We start from the raw sequence: 18,250 nt of genomic DNA, 5'->3' as shown, positions 1-18,250 counted from the left end.
TCTTAGTATGTGTTTGGTTTCACGTTTCAACACCCCAAACGTGAGTTTGAAAGGTCAAACGTGGTTTCCCAACAAAACTTTATGTTTGGTTTGAATACAATAAAAATTGATTCTATCCTAGACTCACGTTGAACCTGAAGCTGCAATTCGGAGCTTCTGTGTCTACTTTAATTGATTCTGAGTTTTACTTTATCTTTTCCAATCCTTCTTCCCTTATTACCCTTTTTGTCTTTTTGTCCGTCCTGATTTGTTGTTCAAGAGGAAATATGTCAAAGAGAACAAGGATTGTAGGGACTCTACTGATAAATCGTTGCTTGCAAAATCAATTATGCCACTTATTTTCCTGATTCAACTATTTTCTTCATGGTATTTTACTGTTTATTTGCTACAGTGCCGCTGCCTCAAGGTTAGAGATGAGAAATTGGGCTTTATTGACCCGTTCCATTTAACTGTTAAATCCAAAGCCCCATCATTAAATATAAAGTAAAATAAAACAAGAATTATTTTTTTACTTAAAAATTGTTTTTTCTTTTGGTTAGTTACAAATTGTTTTTTTTTACGAATAATTGTTTGTTACTACCCAAAATAATTGTTTGTTAATTTTTTTTATTAACCAATGGGTAATATTTCTATTTATTAAATTTGAAAATATTTATAAAATTATACAACATAAATTTAAATAATTGTTTAATATTGAATAAAAAATTGATCAATATATATAAACAAATATGTTAAAACCCATTTTGGTCATTTACACACTCAAAAACAATTTTGACATAAAAATATTCAAACAACATATTTATACAAAATCACTTCTTGTGAACATATCCAAACATAAATTACTTTACATTCAACTCACTTTTACTCAAACTCAATTCTCCAAACTCAATTCTACCAAACTCAATTCTAGTCACCGCTAAACCAAACACACACTTAGTTGAAGATCGAGAGAAAGAAATTAACAAATGAGTAGATTGTAAGCTTATCAAAAAAAAAAAAAAAAGAAGAGTAGATTGTAAATTAAACTCTTATGTTGGAGTTCACGTGAAATAAAATACTATATGTAGACAAAAAAAAAAAAAATCAATGATATGGACTTCAAATAAACTTCAATTGAGCTATGGACTTCAAAACAAAAGTTAATTTTTAATTCAATTAAGTTAAGTTAATTTTCAATTTTAAATACAATTAATTTAATATAATATAAGAATATTATGGTGAGAGAAAAACTTCCACAAAAAAATATTATAGAGTTTAATGGAGATACATTGACAGTGTAAAATAATTTTACACGATCATTCAATGAAATATTATCAATTTCTCATGTAACATCAAAAAGAATTTAATTTATATACGTCAATAGTACGAACAAATTGCAAAAATACAAAACAAATATTTATTATTGTCAAAAAAATACGGGATATATATACACAGGATAACTTATGTCGATCAAAATTTAAATTAATTATTATACACACGACAAGTTGTCTTTGTCTTCGATAAAAACAAAAGTTGACTTTGATAAATATTCTAAAGTCACTGCTATACACGGGACAATTGTCGTTAATAAAAAATTAAAAATTAATTAATATTTTGAAATAACTATTATACACTTGACTACTCATAAAAAATCAAAAATAAATATTGTACACAAAACAGGTTGTTAATAAAAAAATTAGGCAAAATTACACTTTTAGGTACCGTTTGACCTAGCTTTTTTTTTCTTTTTTTTTCTTAGAAGTAAGAAGCTAGGTCAAACAACCAATTTTTAAAAGCTCTATTAAGAAAAAAATAGCTTCTATATTTTAAGAAAAAATATAATATATGATCAAACATATCTTTTAACCTTATTATAAAAAGATAAAAAAAATAACTTTTAACCTTTTTTTATAAAAAAAAGTAAGATTTACCAAACAAATTTAATTTTAATTTTAAAGCTATTATTTCTAACTTTGATCCTTCTAAATTTCCAGTTTTCAATTTTAACTATTATACATGAAAAACAAATTGTTGTCGGTGAAAATTCTAAATTAACTATTATACACAGGAAACAAGTTGTTGCAGATGAAAATTGAAATATTACTATATATACACGGGGATCAAGTTATTAACTATTCCTTCAACAACAAAAAAAAAATTATTAACTATTATACACCATAAACAAGTTGATGCTGATGAAAAAATTTAAATAACTACTATGCACAGGAAACAAGTTATTGTTACTGAAAATTTTAAATTAAATATTATACACGGGGAACAAGTTGTTGCAGATGAAAAATTTAAAATAACTATAAAAAATTATTAAAATTAACTATTATACACGATGAATAAGATGTTGCTGATGAAAATTTAAATAATTATTATACATAGAGAACAAGTTATCAACTTTTTTTTTTTGGGTACAAATTATCAACTATTATACATAGGAAACACATTGTTGTTAATGAAAATATTTAAATAACTACTATGCATGGTGAACACATTGTTGCTCGTGAAAAAGTTTAAATAACTACTATTTCTTAATCAAGTTTTTGTTTTTTTTTTATTATTATTATTATTATTTTGCTTCTTTCAAATTATTATACTTCAATAAAAAAATATTTGAGCATTTTTTAACTTTTTTTTTTGACAGGGCATTTTTTAACTTAATAATTGCAACATAGAGTGTTATTTAAATTTTATTATTACTATATAATCCCAACACACTTCTCATTTCATTTACTACTTAAAAGATATTTCACTTTTCTAAATAATATTAATACTATAAAAAATTAGACTGTTATTTAGATAAATTGTCTTTTTAGATACATTGCACGACACGTGCAACCCATGAGAGAACACAAATATCTCAATACTAAAATTTTATAACATACACAATCAACGCGACGAAACACCCAGTACACACATCCAGTACATGTGCACAAGTTATAACTTATTAAATATATTGTATAAGTGTGTTTATTTTATAATATATGCCTTTATATTTAACTACTTTTTTATATTTTAATAGCAATTTCTTAAATTAAGCAATAATTAAGATTTTTATAATTTCATTAAATTAAACAACGATATTTTTGTATCTTTATTAAATATATAAAAATAAACAAATCACTCGACTTGAACGCACGGAACGCGCGTCCCGTGCGGATGCACGGGTAAGTTCCTAGTTTACCCGGAAAAGTGTACATGTCATATCAATTATTGATGCCAAAATTTATGTTCCAATGACATATTTTCAATAGAGGTGTGTTATTCAAACACAAATTTTGAGACATAAAATTAACACAACTATCTTTCCACTCACAAGCACACAAAACGAGATATTAAAAAAATCAAAAAAGTATATTTGTTGTATTTTTGTCAAATAAATGTGTTTACATAACATTTTCCTTTTCAATAAATGACCGAGAAGTGTTCCCACAAATTGATTGCAACCACAAAGCCAATACTAGTACTAGTACTAGTTATGAGTCATGGCCATTTTTATGTCTATAAATAAATGCTTATAATTATTTACACATTCTCACCCTTAGAACAACAATGAACTCCATAGCAACTTCTCTATATTATGTGTTGTGTTTTTAGTTTTGGTTGGAGGACTACCCTTTTCTTCAGATGCACAACTTAGCCCAACATTTTACAGCAAAACATGTCCTAATGTTAGTTTCATTGTTACCAATGTCTTAACAAATGTTTCTAAGACAGATCCAAGAATGCTTGCTAGTTTTGTCAGGCTTCACTTTCATGATTGTTTTGTTCAAGTATGTATATATTCCTTCATCCTATAGTGTGAGTCTAAGGATTAGGTTATTGAATCCAAAAAAGTATTTGAATTGAAAATGTCAATTATTGAAGCTTTTCTATCACTAGTAGAAATTTTTAATATTCCTTTTTTGAAATTTTTAATATTTCTAGCATTTTGAGGTGCGAAGAGGAAGAGATTTGCACGCACGCACACATACGCTCACACGCACGCACACATACGCTCACACGCACGCACAATTCTTTGAGATTTTGTGTAGAGATGTGGTGTTTCTCTCTTGTGGATTTGGAGCATTGGCTCCGTTGTTCAGGAAGGGGTCAAACTTAAATCATTCTTGAAGCTTTAAAATATTTGAGGCTTAATATGGTTGCTTAGTTAAGAACCCCATAGGGAAAACCCTATTTTCTTGATACGCTCTCTTGTTCATGCCACATTTCACCTCTCTCCAATTCATTTTTTCCATACTTGATTGCTTAGGTGAATTGAATTGAACGAATATCATCATTTATATATATATTGAGAGAAAAATGGGTTGTCATCAACAAAATTAAATAGCAAAATGTACTAAATGTACTCAACTCTTGATCACTTTGAAGCAACCCCTTTTTCACCCGGAGATAGGAGTAATAGTTCTTGTCAAATTTATCGGGAGTCATTTGATCAAAATTGGAAAGGTTAGTGTCAAGTCCACCGTTGGAACATATTTTACGCAATTGTTGTAAATAAGTTCTGTTAAGAGTTGGATCCGGACTTCCAGCATTGCTGAAATTGTACAATCGACTAACAAATAAAGAGCAGTGAGCTCTTCCAAATGTGTGCGCACCTCAAATCGAAAATGCTGAGTTTAGTTTCTCCAATACGTCGAAAGGAGCAGCAAGATTAAGATTGACAAGTGTTAGGTTGGCAGTTTAATGGAACTATCCAACTAGGACCTTGAGCCTGTATTTTTCATCACGGGTAAAATAAAATCAGTGTTGCTCTTGTTGTTAAAAAAAAAAAAATCAGTGTTGCTCTTTGTTAAAAAAAACAGTGTTGTTCTTCTTGTACAAAAATAAAAATCAGTGTTGCTCTTCTTGTTAAAAAAAATCTGTGTTGCTCTTCTTGTTAAAAAAATTGCTCTTCTTGTGAAATATGTAGTAGTTAATATTTAATGTAGAATGAGATTATATACCAGAACAGAAGATGATTGAGCAGCTAGTGTAAGAATATCGATCCAAACACGAAACTGTGTTTGGACAAGAACTTTCAACAGCAGTTTTAATTCTGTTAATCACATCTAATCCTCTGATTGAGTTTTTGTTTGGAAGAACTTGTTTGTTCACTTACGATGGTTGCAGTATTGTTGAGTAGAATTGATGCATCACATCCCTATGAGACAAAGAGTAAGATGGAATTAGTAGTAAAAAAAAGAAGGAAGAAATTATAAATACTTAAGCTGAATATGAAGAAGAAATTATACTTACTTCAACGAAGCAGTCGTGGAAGTGAAGTCTGATGAGACTTGCTGGCATACGAGGATCTTGCCTAGTAACATTCCGCATAATATCTTGAACAATAGTATGCGGTTGAGGACACAAAATTAATCTCAAAGAATTGTGCGTGCGTGCAAATCTCTTCCTCTTCACACCTCGGAACGCACAGTCGTTTTTCTTTCCTGAGAACAATCCATTTTTATTACATATAAAATTTATTGCAATTGCATATAATATAAATCAGAATTTATTATATATCTGAAGTTAATACTAGAAATATATAGTCAAGTAGAGAAGTATGGAGGAATATAGATTGGTCAAAAAAAAAGTATGGAGGAATATAGGGAATTTTATGATACATTTGATAATTTTCAATGTACCGGTATATCAGATATTAAAATGATAGGTAAATGAATTTTTTTTAATTAAGTAATTTTTTCTATCATTAAAAACATTATAATAACCAAATATTATTTATCAAAATTGTTAGAAATATAAAATTTGATATTTTTTGAATTTTTATTCCTTATAATAGTCAATATTGAATTTTTTTTAATGAAAAATTAAAAAATTAGTGAATTGCTCGTAAACAGTGAAATTGTGATTTTTCTTGTGATATTATTATTTCTAAAATACAATAATCGGCTTAATTCATAAAAATAATCGTTAATTTATCAATTTAACGACTTAATGTACTGATACATTCGAATTGATCGACAATTCTATGTACTCCATAAATGAGATACATAACCTAAATGTCAATATTTACATCTTAGTAAATTAATTGGACATTGTTCACACAATTGATTGAAAGTTGCAACCACAAATCTATATTTTCTCCCGCCTAATTTATAAGTAAAATTCTTCTATTTTGCACTTATTGAAAAAGTTGTTGTAGTATTTATTAAATTATCATTTACAATATATTAAATATGTATTGGAAATATGCAATCATCTTAACCAATGTTTTAAGAACCGGACCGGAGATCAAACCGGTAAGACCTCTGGTTCATGGTTCAACCGGTTCAATCGGTTAAACCGTTGTTAAACCGTTATTGAACCGGATAATTAATAAATATATTAAAAAATGTTTGAATATATGAATATAGTATTAATCATAACCTATAAAGTAAAATTCATAAATAAAACTTAGAAGCAAATAAAAAATTCATAACAAAATTATTATAAAAAATATTCATAACCAACTTGACAACAAAAAAAAATTCATATAAGAAAAAATAAGTTAAAAAAAACATAATAAACTTATTTGATGAGTATGGTAGAGAGTAGTTAAAAAAAAAAGTGATTGGCCTTATGATTCACATGAAAGATATTAGGCCCAATAGGTTTATTTAAAAGCACATAACCCTAATTCTTATTCACTTGATCTTTCTTTAGCCGTCACACTGCTTTGCAACAACAGTAACTTCTCAACAGAGAATGAAATAGCAGAGAATCTATTCATTCAAGATGGTGTTTTGAAGCAATAAAAAGGATATACATGATGATCTCTCCACTCTAAATTCTCTTCTTTTATCTCACAAATCCTATATTCCTTCTTTTTCCATCTATACAATGTCAGATCCAATATTCCTCCACTCTTATGTTTTCAGTTATGGCAAATTTTTGATGTGAAAATGGATTATTTTTTTTTTAAATTTCGTTTTTTTTTAACTAAGAGAGAACCGGCCGGTTTTTCCGGTTTTCCGGTTCTCCGGTTTTCCCGGTTCATACCGGTTTAAAGCGGTTCAAAGCGGTTTTTCTCCGGTTTAGAGGACTAGCGGTTTTGGGCTTTCATCCGGACCGGTACCATGCCCGGTTCATGGTCGAACCGGCCGGTCCGGTTCTTAAAACATTGATCTTAACAAGTGGATAATTAATGAGGATTATTTTACGAACAATAGGATTTAATAGAGTTAAATTTGGTAACTTTTGTTTATATTTAAAGTCAAAAAAAATTATTTATTTTTCTTATAACTAAGGCCGGAGGGAGTACTAGTTATACTCATTTGTATTTCTATAAATAAATCCTTATAATTAATTAAGTAAGCAAGTAATTATTTGCACATTCTCATTTTCACAAAAACCATGAACTGAGTCTATAAATTCTATTTCAACTAGTAGGAATGTCGAAATTGTTAGGTGGACGTCATGATTGGATTTCGAACATCAGTCTCTCCATTTTGGATGCGTGAGTTTTCAATGTCTTGTCGTTTCGTCTATATGCCAAAAAGACTATCAACTGCCTAGCCAATTCTTTGTTATGTGTTCTTTTTTAATGGTAAACGATTTTATTGATAATTGGATAAAGTATAAGAGGTATTCTACGTACACCGATAGTACTCTACACAAACGAAAAGAACTCCAATCAAATATATATCATTTGTTCGGTCTAAATATACATAAATATTATTTAAACATTAAAACCCAACAAAAATACCAACAAAAATACGGCGCTATTCATATATACCTTCATTTTTTTTATTTTGTTTTATTTTCTTCTTCTCCGAGTTACTACCTTCCTTCCTCCTTCCATCACTGAATCACTGGCCGTCAACACCACCACCATCACTGTTAGCATCGCCGCAGATCTGGAGCAGTGCTAGTGTCTTCCATCGTCCTCCATCACAGCCACTGCCACCACCGTCCTCACCACTCTGATCACTCGTCGGATCTCTCTCTAGCTATCAGCTCTCTATCCCCCTCCGTCCACGACATCCGTTCTCACCACCACAATCTTCGACCTCCACCACCACCGCCCTCGTCTATCTCACTCTCCAGATCTCTCGCCATTTGTTGTTGTTTCTAAACCGGTGTACAGTCTTTGTTTCCTTAGATTTCATAGATTCATCTCACTCTCATCGATGTTTTTCTTTTTTGTGGTTTCGATGGAGACAACAATGGTGTTGTTGTGGTTGGTCGGAGATACGGTGGTGGTGATGAATGCAGATCCGGTGGTGGTCTTTGAGGGAAAGAGAAAGGACATGAGTGGTTTGACAAACTTAGCCTTGTTTTAATTATGGAAATGACAGAAGCTGTAACACCCAAACCCATTAATACATTTATTATGGCTTAAAAATTTCTTTTCTCAAAAATGATGCAGCGGATAAAATAAAGTTATAGACTTAAATCAATTGATTGATAAATTGTTGGTTCGAGATATTACACTCCTCTTTACGAAAATAATACTAAGTTAATTAATTAACAAAACTCGCTTTATACAAAATAAATCTTCTTTATAAAGATACATTTTCCAAAGTAAATACAAATAGTCATGAAGACTCTATATACTAAATACAACCCTTTCCCGTGTCATAATCAGAGCGGAGCTTCACCGACGACTCGACATCGATAACCACAAAACCTGTGAATCTGGACCCCCAACGGTCCAGCACATAACACATAAAAGAGAGTTAGACAACATACTCAAAATATACAAGTGTAAGTAAACTATACTTAAACACTTCATCAATGCATATTCATATCTCATGCATATACTTCATTTATCACATCTAATTAGGAGTTACAACCTAATTGTACTCACACTTCATTTATAAGCATACATCATTAGTCTCATTTAATTATAAGCTACGAAAGGTTATAACCAAATATCAATCATAATTCACAATATATTGAAGCCAATTACATTTAAAATCATCGGACAATCAACACATACATCAAGTCTAACACACATAGACAATTATCACAAATTCCAAACATATGTGTCACATATCAAATATCAAATAATGTACACATATCCTAATGCAATCTAATGCCACAATCTTCATGCTATGTCCCCTAGACATATCTAATGCATGTGGTACCATCTTCTTTATTAGAGTATCTCACCTCTAATATCCTTCTTTATCGGATAAATATAATCCGATATCCTTCTTTATTGGAATATCCAATATCACATATATTCATGAATGCATGTATGTATTTCATGAATTCACTCACAATCAATAGCATTAAGCTCTTCATTTACTAATGTGGAACACTATCCAACATTACTTCTTTATTAAGATAACACTATACCTTAATATCCTTCTTTATTAGAATAACATACTCTAATATCCTTCTTTATTAAGTTGATTAACACCTTAATATACTTCTTTGATATTTAAACAAACATCATCTACAATCATCAACACATACAATGCATTCACTCACATTTTTAACACAATACTAATAATATAAGTAAAGTGTATTAAGCATGCATTTTATCATAAAACAAACTCCGGAATCGGAATCTACGCTAAAAATTGGGTAAAATACATAATATAACATGTTAGAACCCTCAAAGTCATTCAAATTTCAAAACAGCAAAGTGCTGTGCTGTCACGGTGGCTTAGCGAGCCGTAGCGAGCATCAGCGAGCTGTTCGCTGAGCGAAGGCTCAGCGAGCTTCAGCGAACCACACCAGTGGATCACCTGCTCGTGGCGAGCTGCAGCGAGCTGTGGCGAGCTGTTCGCCACACGTTCGCTGAGCGAAGGCCTAGCGAGCGCCTCCTGACAGGAAAGTTCAAAACCTGCGTTTTTCCACTCTAATCACCCAAAAATCTCATTTTTCATGTTATAAATCCCAAATGAGTTGGTATTCAAGTAGAACAAACATATCTAAACACAAAAGGACGGTTCATTTCACCGATCTACCATTTTTACTAAGAAAAAGTAGAGATTTAACACTTTTACTCAAAACTCTCAAGAACACAAAGTTCTTGAGTTTAATCATCTATAAACTTCGTTTTTATCCAATAAATTCATTCATACATCATGATAAAAGCATGTTAAACATGTTATGAACCTTAGAATCGATTTCCATTAAGAAAATCCATTCACAACTAAAACGAAAATGGGGTGGAGGAAGTTCGGGTGAGGAGAAATCGACATTCTCCCCTTCCTTGTATCACCCACGAATATGAAATCTACTCTCTTACCTTGGATCGACGAAAGCTCAACGATTGCTCCAAGAATCCCTCCTCCAAGCTCTTGCCCTAGCTCTCCTCTTGCTCTCCCTTCTCTCTAGCTCTCTCAAGAACAAAGAAAAATGAGACTTTCTCTCTCTAATGGGCTATATAAACCGCCCCCTTCTCATGAGACAAGGCCCATTGGGTTTGAGAGAATATTATCCCTTGATTTATTTTCTTGTAATTTTTAGTTTGGTCCTGTTTGTTTTGATTGAATCTCTATAAATTTTGTAACAGAGATTAATCATAATTAAATTTTAAATGACAATAAATTTTTTTAACCGATAATAGTAACCCATATGTTAAAGATATAGTTAGTTAATAGTTAGTAATTAGGAGGATTAGTTAGTAGTTTCTTGATGTCTATAAATAAACTTTGATGTAATTTTTTACTCTCACTTTTCTCATTTGTACTATATATTTGTGCACTATATATGACCAATGCATGAGAGAAATAACCAATAAAAACAAACAATATAACTAGATTTAAATTTATATTTGGTATACCCACAAATTAAACTAATTTTTATCTAATATTTTTTCACATATGAATCTAATTATATAACTTATTCTTGTTCTTATTAGTTGTTAGATAAATATCTTCAATTTTTCAGAAGATAATTTAGGGAAAAAAACTTTAAAATAAATTGAAAAATAAACAAAAAATAAATAAAATTAAAATGAATAGTCCGCCGGCACCCAAAGTATGGCACATTATAGGTACCCTATAGCATCGATACTCAATCAAACTTTAAAATACTAGCACTAGTATTTATGTTCATATCAAAATTAAAATTAAAATTAAAATTAAAATTTACCCGGAAACTTGGGTGACTTCTAAGGTGAGGGCTCTATTAAGTCCCTCACCGGTGTACCACTAAACATAACCGTTGGATTAAAAAGGTCATCGGATCTTACAACGCATCACACACACAATATTTTTACTTCTTTCATCTTTCTTCATTCAAATTGTCGATCACATTAGTGACCTCCCAACTATCCACCTTCTCCCAAATCACAACAATTTACTCCTTTTCTCTTTCTTTGTTTACCTTGAAATTATTGTTGTGATATGACAATGAATTTTAAAAATCTTCAAAAATGTTGATCGAATGAATATTTGGATTCAAAAATTGGAGTTTCGAAAAAGTTTTGATATTAATTTGACGCAATTGGATTTTAAGGAATTTTTTTCTGTTAAAATCTTGTGACCAGGGAATTGTGTTGGTGTCTTGGTGATGGCTAAAAGGCTAAAAAAAAATTAAGAACCCTACGATTGTAATCCTCACCTATACTGATATCATGGATGTTTCTAATAATTTCAATTCTTTAGGTTACCAAACATTAGTGGAAGAGGGCGAAGAGACAAAGACAATCACGAATCCAATTCAACAAAATTCAAAAATGGGTTTACGATGTTTATGGGAGATAGAGAGTGAGATCAGGGGAAAAGAGAAAAAGGGAGATTCTCTAGTGTAATATTAACTAATGAGATCCTATAGTCTTTTTTAATTCAAAGGTTACGTTTAGTGGTTCACCGGTGAGGGACTTAATAGAGCCCTCACCTTAGAAGCCACCGGAAACTTGTACATATCATATTAATTATTGATGCCAAAATTTATGTTCCAATGACATATTTTCAATAAATGACTGAGAAGTGTTCCCACAAATTGATTGCAACCACAAGCCAATACTAGTACTAGTACTAGTTATGAGTCATGGCCATTTTTATGTCTATAAATAAATAAATGCTTATAATTATTTACACATTCTCACCTTTAGAACAACAATGAACTCCATAGCAACTTCTCTATTATGTGTTGTGTTTTTAGTTTTGGTTGGAGGACTACCCTTTTCTTCAGATGCACAACTTAGCCCAACATTTTACAGCAAAACATGTCCTAATGTTAGTTCCATTGTCACCAATGTCTTAACAAATGTTTCTAAGACAGATCCAAGAATGCTTGCTAGTCTTGTCAGGCTTCACTTTCATGATTGTTTTGTTCAAGTATGTATATATTCCTCCATCCTATAGTGTGAGTCTAACGATTAGGTTATTGAATCCAAAAAAGTATTTGAATTGAAAATGTCAATTATTGAAGCTTTTCTATCACTAGTAGAAATTTTTAATATTCCTTTTTTGAAAGTATTACATACTACTATTAGTTACTATATATGTGATATATAATTTTCACAGGGATGTGATGCATCAGTTTTGCTGAACAATACTGCTACAATTGTTAGCGAACAACAAGCTTTTCCAAATAACAACTCTTTAAGAGGTTTAGATGTTATCAACAAGATCAAAACTGCTGTAGAAAGTGCTTGTCCTAACACAGTTTCTTGTGCCGACATTCTTACTCTTGCTGCTCAAGCATCCTCTGTTCTGGTATATATAATCTCATTCTATATATATTGCATTTTCATTCACCGGGGAATTTCAAATGCAATTTTTAAATATGATGTTTATTTCAAGAAGTTCATTATCTTTGAAAATTAATACAGGCACAAGGTCCTAGTTGGACAGTTCCATTAGGGAGAAGAGATAGTTTAACTGCAAACCAAACACTTGCTAATCAAAATCTTCCTGCTCCTTTCGACGCATTGGATAAACTAAAATCTGCATTTGTTGCACAAGGCCTCAATACTACCGACCTAGTTGCACTCTCCGGTATGTTATAAAAATGTTCACGTGGTGTTTTAGTAACGATGTTGATGTTACCAAAATATAAAAATAATATAGAAGATGATTTTATTTTTTTTGGTTTAATAATATAGATGATTATTGATTTATATATATGTTTCAATTTTAGGTGCACACACGTTTGGAAGAGCTCACTGCTCTTTATTTGTTAGTCGATTGTACAACTTCAGCAATACTGGAAGTCCGGATCCAACTCTTAACACAACTTATTTACAACAATTGCGTAAAATATGTCCCAATGGTGGACCTGGCACAAACCTTTCAAACTTTGATCCAACAACTCCCGATAAATTTGACAAGAACTATTACTCCAATCTCCAAGTGAAAAAGGGGTTGCTTCAAAGTGACCAAGAGTTGTTCTCAACATCCGGTGCAGATACTATTACCATTGTCAACAAATTCAGCTCCGATCAAAATGCTTTTTTTGAGAGCTTTAGGGCTGCAATGATTAAAATGGGTAACATTGGTGTGCTAACGGGGACCAAAGGAGAGATTAGAAAACAATGCAATTTTGTTAATTCAAAATCGGCAGAACTAGGTTTAGCTACTATGACCCAAGAATCATCAGAGGATGGTATTGTTAGCTCAATATAAATAAATTAGGGCCATTGTACTTGCAAACTTGTGACTAGTTGCCACTAATAGTAAATAAAGTATGACTAGGCACCTTCATGTCACTTGAATCCCTATGCTTTGTATTGTGAGAGGAGTTAGAGGACATGATCTTCTTGGTATTATGAGACTTTCTTGTACTATGATTCCTGTTCATAATCAATTTCATGTTTCCTTGTTTGTGACATGCTTTTGCAAAATTTTATGATCCTTGTGTTTGTACTATGATTCCTGACTAACCCTATAAATCAGTTTTTAAGGTGGTGATTGTCTCTACTTATAAATCTATGTTCATGTCATATCGCATTAGATATGGACTTCTTAATAGATATGTCAAATAAAGTTTTGAGTACATTTAGCACATCAGTGGTTTCAAAATTAGTAATAATTTGCTAAGAACTAAGAAGCTAGTTTGGACAATTTTACTATCTACTTTTGTTGACACCCTTTTTTTCTCTCAATATAAATGATGATATTCGTTCAATTCAATTAACCGAAGCAAGTATGGAACAAATGAATTGGAGGGAGGTGAAATGTTACATGAATAAGAGAGCATAGCAAGAAAACAGGGTTTTCCTTAAAGGGTTGGTTGTTAACTAAGCGACCACATTAAGCCTCAAATATTTTTAAGCTTCAAACCTAATTCTATTTCACTTTAAGTGGTATGAAAGAAAAGTAAAAAAAAAAAAAAAAATTCCTTTTTCATTTGGTCGGATGGAAAGTGAGAGGAAAGAAATATTCCTATTTATAAAATGACAAAAACAACATTATGATAAATGAGAAAAACAATGTGTAGCATATACTATCTCCGTCTTTATGTAAAATTTCATTTTCCATTGAGAAAATCACAATGACGAATGTGCACCACCTCCCATCATCATCTACGTACCTCGACTGTTTGGATAAAGCGGCTATAAGAATGAGAATTCAAGAAGAAACTAAGCTTTTCTCTCCATATTGGTGGATTTTAAGGTGGAGAAGTTATGTATTGTTTGTTAAATTAGTCCTTAAGAAGAGTGACGGAGCCAGGAATTTCGAATAGAGGGGGCACCATATATTTAAATTTGTAGCATTAAATATATTATACATTTTATTTTAAAGAGTAAAAATATACATCACAAATGTTCTCTACGACTTGCTATCTTTTAAAAAGATTGAATGAGTTTCTCATTTTCAACTCATTTAACCATGAATCACCCATGCGATTTTGCAACTCATTCTTGATAATCTTCATAGCAGAGAAAGCTCTTTCAGCTGTTGCAGTTGCGACAGGTAGTATCAAAGATAACTCTAAAAGCAAATATACTAACGGATAAACAATATGTTTTCTTGTCTCCACTAACTTTTTTATACTAAGATCACTAATCCCCTCTAATTCTGAAAATGCATCTTCAGAGCTTACATCTATGAACTAATTTTCAAGCTGAGAATCGAGAGCTAATATTTGAATAGGAGAAAATTCTGAAGGATAAAATTGAGTTAAACGAAGCAACTTCTTCTTATCAAATGCAGAAAATGAATCTCTTGGACTTAAACAAGATACACAAAGAAGCAACTCAGTACCCACTTCTGTAAAATGATTATTCAACTCTTGTAGTTATCGATCAATCACTTGATAGAACAATTGAACTTGAAAGTAATGTAAATTAGAAACTTTCTCTAAGTTGCGCTTTGACTTTTTATATGTCTGATAGGTATCATCCATAATGAAACTTCATGATGTAGTGTGTACAACTTCATGATGGTCACAAAATAATGAAACTTCAAGTGTAGTGTGTACAACTTGAGTGTCACGTGTGTACAACCTGAGTGTATTGATTGGTTAGAGTGGAATATAAGTTTTCATAGTAGTTTCCTATTGGATGATAAATTGATGTGGGCAGGGCCGGCCCTGTGGGTGTGCAAGGTGAGCCACCGCACAGGGCCTCAAATATTTAGGGGCCTCAAATTGTTTATACCGGTCTATTAAAAAATTTATATATGTAAAAAAAAATAATGACTTTGTTACTACTAAAAATATTTTAGTACTAAAAAAAATTAATAGACACACTCTTAATTTTATAAGTAACTTGCGGTTGATTGTAAAAAAAGAAACTAACATTTCAAGAAAGTTTTTGTTCACGAAAGAATCGTAAGTTGATAATGATATTAGATTGAAGATGTATTTTAATGTTATTGATTAAAATATGTCGCTTTTAGATGTTATTTACTATGATGACTATTTTTTATGTTATTTACGATTCAAATAGAGAATAACTTTTAAAAAAAAATTGTATTTTTTATTAAAAATCTATTTTTAATTTTCAAACAGGGCCTCCAAATACTCGGGACCGACCCTGAATATGGGCCTAACTAGTCAAGTGTTCAACACATACATACATACATACATATTCCATTAAAAAAAAATCTTAAAATTTAGTGCAGACCTATGCCCACACAAAACACAATGTTGTACATGCCTCCGTCCCTGCTTAAGAACAAATTAACATGTCATTTATCCTTCTCAGTATCCACAATATCCACATCAGCATTTTTCACTGATCGGTTGATGTCAAGGACTAATTTACTAATATAGCAAAAAGTGAATGATTTAATTAGATTTTCGATGTAGTTAGAGATCAATATGACAATATACATTGTAAGGATTGAAATGGTGATTTTCGTGAATGTATATCTAGTCGATAGATAATAGTATTTTTGGTCTTCTCATTTCATTAAATTCATATTCCTTCCAACTTTTCTTCCATTTTTGAGAGGAACACTTATTTGTGGGTCCACGAAAAACTTTCTTTTGTCTCGTTTTATTTGGAAAAGAAATAATGAAAAGTGGAAGGTTCCTCATTTTTTTTTTCTCCACCTTGTCTATCTTTTCTTCTAGTTTCTTTCGAAATTAAATCAAATATGTTTTGTAACCAAAAAAAAAATGAAATATGTTTTAAGTGGTGATGTATTCTCAATTTCAACAAACTTGTGCCGTCTACGTTTCGGTCGGTTAAGGTAAAACATATTTTCTTTTTACAATAATAAAACAATTTTGTTTTGTAGCTCTTCTTTTACTGGTCTACGTTCGTCTTGAGCAGAGATCTGATTTCGTCGTCTCTCTTTTATCAGTCTACGTTGGTTCTTGAGCAAAGACCTAATTTTTATTAATAATATATTTATCGTTCAAAAGTAATAATAATAATAATAATAATAATAATAATAACCATTTTTTTAAAACGGATAAAATTAATAATTACTCATTAGATTAATATTTTCTCTTTGTCATGGATTGGACTCTAAATCACTTACATTTGTAAATTTTTGTTCAAGTCAATTGAACAACTCAACCCACCGATGTACCATTTGATTTAGGTTAAGCTAAAAAGCAAAAAAAAAAAATTGGTATAAATGATATGGTCAAGAATTGTTCCTATCATAAATTGAATTTGAATTTCTTCCAATCATTTTGATCTGGACGAAATTCATTAATTATTTGAGCTCAATATTTTTGTTGTTAACTATAAAATAGATTTATGACTGAAAATTATAAACTTTGATTGTGATTACTTTTTGTTTTTAATAAACGAAATGAAAAACCATTAAAATATTAAATAATATGTTCAACATACATGAATTACAATAATATTGTTTATGCATGGTTCATCGACAAAATCTATCTTTTTTTTTTTACAAAACGACAAAATCTATCTTTATCGCAATTTTACTTTTTTTTTTAATCAAACTTTAAATTATAGAGTCTCATTTTTACTAGAAATTGAAGGAATGAAAAGGAAATAAAAAAAATCTTTTAGTTGCCGTGCCTTCTTTTTTCTAAAATTATTCATTAATTAGTACCATCAAATAATTAAAGCTCGAGTGTACGGGTCCAACTTTCTTACTTTTCCGTACTAGTAAAAGTAAAGTTATGTTAAGAAAAAAAAAAAAAAAAGTAAAGTTATGTAAGTGAACAATAGTTATTCTAAATAATAAAAAAATGGCTTTTTTAAATAAATGGTCAGAAATTTAATATTTTTTTGCGTATAAAAAAATTTAGTTTTTTTGGTACAAGACGAAGAAAAAAGGAAAACACAAGAAGAAAATTATCTAGTAGTCCCAGTAACATCAGCTCGCAGGAAAAGATTCATTCCATCCAACGGAATAATGTTAGATCTATAAAAAAAATTTAGTTTGAGAAAAGTACCTATTTTATATATTTTACAAATTTTTTATCGAAAATTAATCATGACAATAAAAATTTTGAACCAATAATAGTATCCTAACAAGGTTAGATCTATAAAAGATGCCTAATCTATAACTTTTTTACTTTATGACCCGTGTATAAATTGTCTTTTGTTGGAATGTGTTTAAAGTATTTCAATCAAGCATCGTAACGTGTTAGAATAATCTTTGTATTCCATGTAAACACATTAATAGATCAAAACATTGTACTATATGTCTCATTCTATAATAAATAGTATTGCATTTTCATTCACCACATTGAATCCCAAATGCAATTTTTAAATGATTCTATTTCTATGTATAAAATAATTTATGTCAAATATAATGTCATCATCTTTGAAAATTAAATAGATACTTCACAAGCCTAAGAGCAACACTCATTTTGCCTATGGTGAAATACTACAGGCACAAGGTCCTAGTAGGAGACTCATTTTGCCAACCAAACACTTGTTAAGAAGTCTCACATCGGTTGCGATATGGCCTGACTAAGTGTTTATATACTAGAGGCA

General features: G+C 30.5%; 1 protein-coding gene and 1 pseudogene across 1 annotated transcript; one reads left to right on the top strand and one right to left on the bottom strand.

Annotated features, from left to right (window-relative positions):
- LOC123896246 overlaps positions 1 to 8,028 on the bottom strand; it is a 172,330-nt pseudogene extending 164,302 nt beyond the window's left edge.
- Positions 8,029 to 11,915: 3,887 nt separating this feature from the next.
- Positions 11,916 to 13,705, top strand: LOC123898813 (peroxidase 15-like). The gene is made up of 4 exons (XM_045949827.1): positions 11,916 to 12,212; positions 12,402 to 12,593; positions 12,710 to 12,875; positions 13,018 to 13,705. Exons 1-4 carry the CDS (start codon positions 11,994 to 11,996, stop codon positions 13,500 to 13,502), a joined length of 1,062 nt encoding a protein of 353 aa, XP_045805783.1. The 5' UTR covers positions 11,916 to 11,993; the 3' UTR covers positions 13,503 to 13,705.
- The last annotated feature ends 4,545 nt before the right edge of the window (positions 13,706 to 18,250 follow it).

Source organism: Trifolium pratense, linkage group LG7, assembly GCF_020283565.1.
Source record: "Trifolium pratense cultivar HEN17-A07 linkage group LG7, ARS_RC_1.1, whole genome shotgun sequence".
NCBI lineage: Eukaryota > Viridiplantae > Streptophyta > Magnoliopsida > Fabales > Fabaceae > Trifolium > Trifolium pratense.
Note: the sequence above shows the minus strand (reverse complement) of the source record. Positions and strands in the feature narration are given on the sequence as shown.

Coding starts and splice junctions, on each gene's coding strand:
- LOC123898813 (XM_045949827.1), top strand. CDS start 11,994: ATGAACTCCATAGCAACTTCTCTATTATGTGTTGTGTTTTTAGTTTTG. Junction 12,594..12,709: donor CTCAAGCATCCTCTGTTCTG/GTATATATAATC, acceptor AAATTAATACAG/GCACAAGGTCCTAGTTGGAC. Junction 12,876..13,017: donor CGACCTAGTTGCACTCTCCG/GTATGTTATAAA, acceptor TTTCAATTTTAG/GTGCACACACGTTTGGAAGA.